We start from the raw sequence: 10,000 nt of genomic DNA on the forward strand, positions 1-10,000 counted from the left end.
TTTGTGGAACAAAAGGCCAAACTTGCCAATTCTCTTTTATCTTTACTTTCAAAATGATTATTGCTCCGATGACTTATTAACATAACTATAATGACAATGAATGTACGTTTATGAAATTCTCCCTCCTATGGCCAGGATTTATCCCAGACAACCCTGTATTATTCCGTCAAGGCCAGTGGTGACCGCCTACTGACAGAATGCATCATAGTTCCTGTGTGGATCCAAACCAGTCACAGCAACCAACGAAACCAAAGCAGAACAAAATAAGGCAAAGGAAGGCAACATGAAGTTGACTTGTACTGACTTTTTCGTGCCCACGGTGTGAGTGGCCGGAGTGGAGCGGTCAGCTTGGTTGGAGCGTCCAGTGTGTGCTGATGACCTGCTGCTGTGTGCGGGGGATGTCCGGCTTGTCCCCCCGCCCCCTCCCCTCCCCAGCATCTCGTCGTACACTGGACGTTGGTGAGGGCTGACCAGGGCTCTGAAAACAGAGGTCAGTTATTGTTTGAGATCATCTGACATCAAGAAAACAAAATCAAACTGCCACAATACGTATCAGATACACCCTGAAAGCGGCGTAAGACTGCCTAAGATGGCGGGGTCAAAACGGTCGTACAAGTAAAAAAAACCAAAAAAACACTCGTGACAAAACACGAGTGTACGAGAGAGTTTCAACCCATGAACGCAGAACAAGAAGAAGAAGAAGAAGAAGAAGAAGTATCAAATACGTTTTCTGCTATCATGAAAACAAACAATACTCTGACAAGGGACACAACCGCTGTATAATGCCCTTTGAATTGCAGCAGCAACTTGATTGCCCCTGGAGACGATTTTCTCAGATTTTGTGTCATTGTTTTACCTTGTATGTTCTGATTCTTATTTCAAATTTTTAACTCAATGCTTCCGGCAGTCAAGGGGTTTTAAGTCAATTTGGGATGTAAAGAAACGATGAGAGTTCAAATGCACAGTTCACTATACTGTTGATTCTTCGTTGTAATGATTAGACAAGTCACTACTACTGTCATCATTTCGTCATCGTCGTCACCATCATCTTCTTCGCCTTTGCCATCATCACCATCGTCGTCGTTGTCGAGATCATCGTCATCATCGTCATCATCATCATCATCATCATCATCATCATCATCATCATCATCATCATCCTCGTTGTCATCGTCATCACCATCGTCATCGTAATGACGATCGCAATCACTGTCAAGAGAACACGGCTTCACAATAACCACCACAACATCAATACTCACAATTAGGCTGAATTTTGCCTTGTTCGCACGTTTCTTTACTGACTGCAACACACCTGATGTGTCCAATGATGGATCTAGAGTGACAGAGTCCACAGAGCGACACAGAATCTGTACGGCCCTGTCCAGAGCGTACTGCTTCAGAATCACCACCACAACATCAGCACGCCACAATAACGCTGACCTGAACCTTGTCCATATGTTTCTTTACTGACCTGATGTGTCTCAGGATGGATCTTGAGTGAGGTGTTCTTCTTCTGTCTTCTGCGTTCGTGGGCTGAAACTCCCACGTACACTCGTGGTTGTTTTTTGCACGAGTGTAATTTTACGTGTATGACCGTTTTTTACTCCGCCATTTAGGCAGCCATACGCCGTTTTCGGAGGAAGCATGCTAGGTATTTTTCGTGTTTCTATAACCCACCGAACTCTGACATGGATTACAGGATCTGTTTCGTGCGCACTTGGTCTTGTGCTTGCGTGTACACACGGGGGTGTTCGGACACCGAGGAGAGTCTGCACACAAAGTTGACTCTGAGAAATAAATCTCTCGACGAACGTGGGGACGAACTCACGCTGACAGCGGCCAACTGGATACAAATCCAGCGCGCTACCGACTGAGCTACATCCCCGCCCCTGAGTGAGGTGTTAAAAGCACAGAGTCCAGAGAGCGACACAGAATCGCAACGTCTCTATCTTCAGCGTCCTGTTTCAGAATCGCCACCACAACATCACCACACCACAATAAAGCTGACCTTAACCTTGTGCATATGTTTCTATACTAACAGCAACCCACCTCATTGATCTCAGAATGGACCTTGAGTCAAGAGAACGAAACATAATCTCTGTCAAGAGGGCGCGGCTTCAGAATCACCACCACAACATCACAAACCCACAATAAAGCTGACTTTTACCTTGTTCGCGTGTTACTTTACTGACAGCAACTCACCTGATGTATCTGAGGATGGACCTTGATTGAGGCGTGTTGAGCACAGCGTCTAGAGGGCGACACAGAATCTCCACGTCCCTGTCTTCAGCGAATTGTTTCAGCATGGCCACAGCAACATCACCGACTCACAATAAAGCCAACTTTAACCTGAACTCACCGGATGTGTCTGAGGATGGACCGAGATTGAGGTGTGTTGAGCACAGCGTCCAGAGGGCGACACAGAATCTCCACGTCCCTGTCTTCAGCGCACTGTTTTAGAATCACCACCACAACATCACAACCTCACAATCAAGCTAACTGTAACCTTGTTTGCATGTTTCTTTACTGACAGCAACTCACCTGATGTGTCGGAGGATGGATCTTGATTGAGGCGTGTTGAGCACAGCGTCCAGAGAGCGACACAGAATCTCCACGTCTCTGTCCTCAGCGTACTGTTTCAGCATGGCCACCACCGCCATCTTCCGCTCGTAGTCCCCTCCTAGTACGTCTCCTAGCTGTTCATACAGATAAGAGGGAAGAAAGTAAAGAGTATTAATACAGATGGAACAAAATGGTTTTTTTTTAAACGTGTTACAGTAGAATCCGCTTAATAAACACACGGTTGATAAGGACAGCCGCTTTTAAAATACACTTTAGTCCGGTCTGGATTCGTCGCGATATAACCTTCGTGGTTGAAAACGACGTTAAACACCAAATAAAGTAAAGTAAACCGGTCCAGATTTATCACTATATCGGCCCATGTAATAATCCTTCGGTTAATAAATACAAAAATCCGGTTAATAAAAACAGTTTGTTGGCGAAATTGGGTATTTTTTCCGTGCTGGGACGCTCACTTAACACAAATTTGACAATGTATTGTCAAACACGGAGCGATGTCTACTCACCCGACAGACGATGCAAGCATTTTTGCTGAAGCTTAGTGAGCTAAGTTCAGCGAAAATTGTGATTTAGGGGGGAAACGAGATCACGAGAATTAGATCACGTTTGCACTCTCTCATTGCATTCTCTCCTACACACGTATAAAGCTCGCAGTTTTGAACATGGTGTCCAATGGCACAAAGAGAGAAAGAACAGAAATGACGGTGCAAGACAAGGTTCAACTTCTCGTTCGTTTCCATAGTCTGACAGCAAAGAGTGTTCGGGAAGCTGCAACTTTTTTAGACGTCTCGCATTCGTTTCTGTACCAATCGATAAAAAATGAAAAGGTAATTCGGGCTTCGGTTGCAGAAGGGTCAACGCCAAAGCAACGAATAAGACAAAGAAGTGGGAAAGACAAAGAGACTGAAGATGGTTTGCGAAAGTTTGTTGTGCATTTCTGCGCAAAGAGCCACTGAAACAGCTGACAATGGACAGGTTTTTCAACTGAATCGTGCATGTACATTTACTTCATGATCGCTTCCTTCACAGGAGAGGAAATTCTTTTTTCTGTTTGATTTTTTTTTTAAATTCGGTTAATAAAAACTTCGGTTAATAAATACAAATTTGCCCAGTCCCGATGTGTTTTTATTAAGCGGAGTCTACTGTAATACAGAGTGGAACAAAAGTGAAGAATGTGACGCCCAAAGTGCAACACATAATCTTGAAGTCCTGTCCTCAGCGACAGCCATCTTACCCTCGTAGTCACCACAAAGCACATCACCTACTAGCTGTTAATACAGACGGAAGAAAATAAAGAATGAGACGCCCAGGTAAAGAAACAAAATCGCCAAGTCTTTAGAGTAATAACACGTCTGCGTCTGCTTACTGCCGGTGTCACGAACTGAAAACTCTGCTGAACAATCTCTCTCAATGCTGTCAATGCGCATGCGCCAATCTTGAACTTAAAAAATGCGACCCTTTGACCGAACGAACCATGGGTTAGGGTTAGGATTAGGGTTAGGGTTAGGGTTAGGGCTAGGTTGTTCACGACCTGATTAATCTCCCCATGTTAGCGCATGCGCATTGATCGCATTGAGAGGGATTGTTCAGGCAGAGTTTGTGACAACGGTTTCAGCATGGCCACATTCACCATCTTACGCTCGCGGTCTCCTCCAAGCACGTCACTAAGCTGTTAATTCAGAAGGAAAAAAATAAGGCATTTAGGATCTTGCCCAGGGTATCCATGTCCTGTTTTAAGCGTAGCGGCTACACGTCCGTGTCCTCGTGCCGTTTCAGAATGGCCACTTGAATAAATCGAAATAACTCAATTTCAAAAAGTCCCTGGAAAGAAAGGAAGGAAGAACAAGTCGCGTAAGGCGAAAATACAATATTTAGTCAAGTAGCTGTCGAACTCACAGAATGAAACTGAACTCACTGCATTTTTACAGCAAGAGCGTATACTCGTAGCATCGTCAGTCCACCGCTCGATGCACAGGCAGTGAAATTGACAAGAAGAGCGGGGTAGTAGTTGCGCTGAGAAGGATAGCACGCTTTTCTTTATCTCTATTCTTTTTACATTTAGTCAAGTTTTGACTAAATGTTTTAACGTAGAGGGGGGAATCGAGACGAGGGTCGTGGTGTATGTGCGTGTGCGTGTGTGTGTGTGTGTGTGTGTGTGTGTGTGTGTGTCTGTGTCTGTGTGTGTGTGTGTAGAGCGATTCAGACTAAACCACTTGACCGATCTTTATGAAATTTGACATGAGAGTTTCTGGGTATGATATCCTCAGACGTTTTTTTCATTTTTTTGATAAATGTCTTTGATGACGTCATATCCGGCTTTTCGTGAAAGTTGAGGCGGCACTGTCACGCCCTCATTTTTCAACCAAACTGGTTGAAATTTTGGTCGGGTAATGTTCGACAAAGCCCGGACTTCGGTATTGCATTTCAACGTGGTGGCTTAATAATTAATTAATGACTTTGGTCATTAAAAATCTGAAAATTGTAAAAAAAAAATAATCTTTATAAAACGATCCAAATTTACGTTTATCTTATTCTCCATCATTTGCTGATTCCAAAAACATATAAATATGTTATATTTGGATTAAAAACAAGCTCTGAAAATTAAATATATAAAAATTATTATCAAAATTAAATTTTCGAAATCAATTTAAAAACACTTTCATCTTATTCCTTGTCGGTTCCTGATTCCAAAAACATATAGATATGATATGTTTGGATTAAAAACACGCTCAGAAAGTTAAAACGAAGAGAGGTACAGAAAAGCGTGCTATCCTTCCCAGCGCAACTACTACCCCGCTCTTCTTGTCAATTTCACTGCCTATGCCGTGAGCGGTGGACTGACGATGCTACGAGTATACGGTCTTGCTGCGTTGCATTGCGTTCAGTTTCATTCTGTGAGTTCGACAGCTACTTGACCAAATGTTGTATGTTCGCCTTACGCGACTTGTTAACTTTCTGATCGTGTTTTTAATCCAAACATATCACATCTATATGTTTTTGGAATCAGGAACCCACAAGGAATAAGATGAAATTGTTTTTAAATCGATTACGGAAATTTTATTTTAATAATAATTTTTATATTTTTAATTTTCAGAGCTTGTTTTTAATCCGAATATAACATATTTATATGTTTTTGGAATCAGAAAATGATGAAGAATAAGATAAACGTAAATTTGGATCGTTTTAAAAACAATTTTATTTTTTTACAATTTTCAGATTTTTAATGACCAAAGTCATCAATTAATTTTTAAGCCACCAAGCTGAAATGCAATACCGAAGTCCGGCCTTCGTCGAAGATTGCTGGGCCAAAATTTCAATCAATTTGATTGAAAAATGAGGGTGTGACAGTGCCGCCTCAACTTTTACAAAAAGCCGGATATGACGTCATCAAAGGTATTTATCCAAAAAAAGAAAAAAACATCCGGGGATATCATTCCCAGGAACTCTCATGTCAAATTTCATAAAGATCGGTCAAGTGGTTTGGTCTGAATCGCTCTACACACACAGACAGACAGACACACACACACACACACACATACACCACGACCCTCGTTTCGATTCCCCCTCGATGTTAAAATATTTAGTCAAAACTTGACTAAATATAAAAATGAAGAGTCCGTTGAGTTAAGCCTTGTGTGCAGTTGGGAGAATCACCATGAAGGGTAATCATTTTTTCCTACTGTTACCTCTAATTATCCATCAACCTTAATCGCTATCCAGCATACCCAGCAGCTGTTATCACAAAGATAGAGCTTAAAGACAATAACAAGATGTAGATTTTTTGTTCTGCGTCCATTTTGGGGTTCATTATCACATGCAATCGTCTTGTTTATAGATGCCGTTGATGAGCCAACTACTGATTGCACGAGTGGGTTTTTACGTGTATGGCCGTTTTTACCCCGCCATTCAGGCAGCCATACGCCGCTTTCGGGGGAGGATTACTACAATACAATAGACAGACCCAACGTACACTTGTTATTACAAGCCTGCCAACAAACGGTGCATGGCTTTTTGCAGGTCCGCCGAGACCACAAAGCAAGACTCCCCTGTTTGTATCAGGTGTTCCATCATGGCTGCCGGGTTGGAAGAAAAGCAGACTAATCATTGCTAACCTCGTTAAGCGCTAATAACACAGTCTCTGTCAGTCCTTTTATCTGCCGCACGCCCACATCGTTAGTAGCCACTGGTACTGTGGAACCTATCACTTATCGACCATTACGGAACAGGAAAAAGCAAGGGTGGGGGGGGGGGGGGGGGGGGGGGGGGGGGGGGGGGCGGGGTGGCGGGAGGGGGAGAAGAGGACCCCTCCATCTGCATTACTTCTTTTTATATTTAGTCAAGTTTTGACTAAATATTTTAACATCGAGGGGGAATCGAAACGAGGGTCGTGGTGTATGTGCGTGTGTGTGTGTGTGTGTGTGTGTGTGTGTAGAGCGATTCAGACTAAACTACTTGACCGATCTTTATGAAATTTGACATGAGAGTTCCTGGGTATGAAATCCCCGAACGTTTTTTTCATTTTTTTGATAAATGTCTTTGATGACGTCATATCCGGCTTTTCGTGAAAGTTGAGGCGGCACTGTCACGCCCTCATTTTTCAACCAAATTGGTTGAAATTTTGGTCAAGTAATCTTCGACAAAGCCCGGACTTCGGTATTGCATTTCAGCTTGGTGGCTTAAAAATTAATTAATGACTTTGGTCATTAAAAATCTGAAAATTGTAAAAAAAAATAAAAATTTATAAAACGATCCAAATTTACGTTTATCTTATTCTCCATCATTTGCTGATTCCAAAACCATATAAATATGTTATATTCGGATTAAAAACAAGCTCTGAAAATTAAATATATAAAAATTATGATCAAAATTAAATTGTCCAAATCAATTTAAAAACACTTTCATCTTATTCCTTGTCGGTTCCTGATTCCAAAAACATATAGATATGATATGTTTGGATTAAAAACACGCTCAGAAAGTTAAAACAAAGAGAGGTACAGAAAAGCGTGCTATCCTTCTTAGCGCAACTACTTAACTACCCCGCTCTTCTTGTCAATTTCACTGCCTTTGCCATGAGCGGTGGACTGACGATGCTACGAGTATACGGTCTTGCTGAAAAATGGCATTGCGTTCAGTTTCATTCTGTGAGTTCGACAGCTACTTGACTGAATATTGTATTTTCGCCTTACGCGACTTGTTTTTATAGTCCAGCCACCATTACTGTGGAACCTACTATTCATTGATCATTACAGAAGCAGGGGAAATGCGGGGGAGGGAGGAGTTGGTGGGTTCAATCACTTTTGTTCATGCCATGCTCGCCAGTCTGTTTCAGAATAGCTCTATTTGGGTATCTATGGAATAGAGAGACTTGGCCGTTGGACCTTAGTGCAAGGCTCCCCTGTGTGCGACAATAATCGCCTGTTCACATGCATTCTCCTCCCTCCCCATACCAACCACCACCCCCGGCCGTGCCATCACGCCCTTACCTACGCGTATCTGGATTTTGTTCTTGTCTTTAGTACTTAACGATGGTTCCAATGTATAACAATATTCGCCTGACCCAATCGCCATCCCCTATCAACCCCGCTGCTCCTTCCTCCCTCTATCCCAACTTGCTTTCCCCAAAAACCACCCCTCACCCGTGTTACCTACACTGGCACCTCGCCAAAAGGCTCCACTGTGTGACGATAATCACCTGACCACATCCTCCCGTCTACTCCCCCCCCCCCCCCCCGCCCTTCCTCCTCCCGCATTTAGGTTTATTTCCCTGCCATGCTCAACAATATGTGGCCAAACTGGCCATATCGTGCATCAAGGCAAGACCTATTTGAACCCGTTGCATGGTACTTAGCCAAAGGTTCCAGTGTATAACAATAACCGCCTGACCACATTCCTCCCCTCCACTGTCCCCTATCAACCACGCTCCTCCTTCCTCCCTCCCTCCTTCCCTCCCTCCCTCCCTCCTTCCCTCCCTACGAGCTTTTCCCCTAGCCAGACGTTACATTGTATAGTGACGATAACCGCTCCGCCACCCCTCACCCAATCTTCCTGGCACCGGCCTCTCCTACCATAATATTTCGTTTTTCAGCCATGCTTGCCAATATATGCCAAAACATTCCTATCAAGCCAAAGAAACGATCGATTTTATAAAGCAGGGAAATTCTTTTTATCTCGCCGAAAGGATCCACTGTATGACGATAATCACCTGACCACATCCTCCCCTCCCCCCCCCCCCCCCCCCCCCCGGCCACCCCTCCATCTCCCGCCCACATTACGGTTTATGCTCATCAATATGTGGCAAACTGGCTCTATCGAGCATCTGCACGCAACAGAATGAACCTTTTTAGTGACCGTTAGTACTTAGCCAAAGGTTTCACTGTATAACAATAACCGCCTGACTACATTCCTCCCCTGTATACCCTATCCATCCCGCAACAGTACCTCCCCCCCCCCCCCCCCCCACATACACATACAAGTTATGCTCGGCAGCGAACTACTGAGCACATCGTCATCATCATGGGCACACAGACCGGCAAACAGACAGCAGCAAGTGCGCAACAACTGAACTGACAGCAGTATCATCGCATCCCTTCTGTGTATTGTGCTTGCTCTTTCTACATCACTTTGGAGATTAAAAGGACATCGGGACGCCAGGTGTAGATCGTAATTAGTAAAACCCTTCTAAGCTGACCGGCCATCTGCATAGTGCATTGGACAGCGCTTCAAACCGCTTCGCTCACGTCACAAGTTGAACCACGTGCTTCAGGTATAGGGGATACAAACAATCGTGAGAATAGCGAGTATTTGGCCTTTCGTCGTATGATTTTCAGATAAAGAAGTTGGCGAACATGTTTGTTTGACTTGTATATAGCCTAATAGGGTACTTTAAGCAGGCTCTTGTTGTTCTAGCCACCGTTACTCTTTTTTGTTCTACACCAAGTGCAGATCATAATAATAAAATCTTCTAAGTTGACCATCTTCATAGCGCATTGTGCTCGCTCTCACTCCTTCACTCAAGGATTAAAGGGGCAACGGAACACCAAGTGCAGATCACCATAATTAGTACAGCTCTTCAAAGTTCACCTTCTGCATAGTGTATTGTGCTCGCTCTTTCTCCTTCACTTGGATATTAACGGGCTACTTAACACAGAGCATAGCTAAAGTGAAACAGTTTTTTTGTCGTTCAGATAGTAAAGTTCTTCCTCAATATTATTATGGCAAGAGAAAAGACGGAATTATACACTGCAGACTAAGATTAGAAATGAGCGATTTAAATGATGATATGGTGAAACGCCACTTAAGTGATAACCCGACTTGTCAGTGCGGATATATCGAAATGAAAATGTTGAACATTATTTATTATTTTGTAGTAATTACGATGATGTCCGTAGACTAACTATACACACATTACCGAATGATAATCAAA

The 10,000-nt window shown here is 43.3% G+C and overlaps 1 protein-coding gene across 1 annotated transcript in view; it reads right to left on the bottom strand.

Moving 5' to 3' along the window:
* LOC138960438 (delphilin-like) overlaps nt 1-10,000 on the bottom strand; it is a 74,666-nt gene that overhangs the window by 42,061 nt on the left and 22,605 nt on the right. The window contains exons 4-7 of the mRNA XM_070332350.1: nt 2,539-2,693; nt 2,200-2,277; nt 1,017-1,206; nt 305-495 (exon numbers count right to left, since the gene is read on the bottom strand). Of these exons, the coding sequence (XP_070188451.1) occupies nt 305-495; nt 1,017-1,206; nt 2,200-2,277; nt 2,539-2,693 (614 nt within the window). The remainder of the gene's footprint in view (nt 1-304; nt 496-1,016; nt 1,207-2,199; nt 2,278-2,538; nt 2,694-10,000) is intronic.

The sequence above is a fragment of the Littorina saxatilis genome, linkage group LG2 (genome assembly GCF_037325665.1).
Source record: "Littorina saxatilis isolate snail1 linkage group LG2, US_GU_Lsax_2.0, whole genome shotgun sequence".
Taxonomy (NCBI): domain Eukaryota; kingdom Metazoa; phylum Mollusca; class Gastropoda; order Littorinimorpha; family Littorinidae; genus Littorina; species Littorina saxatilis.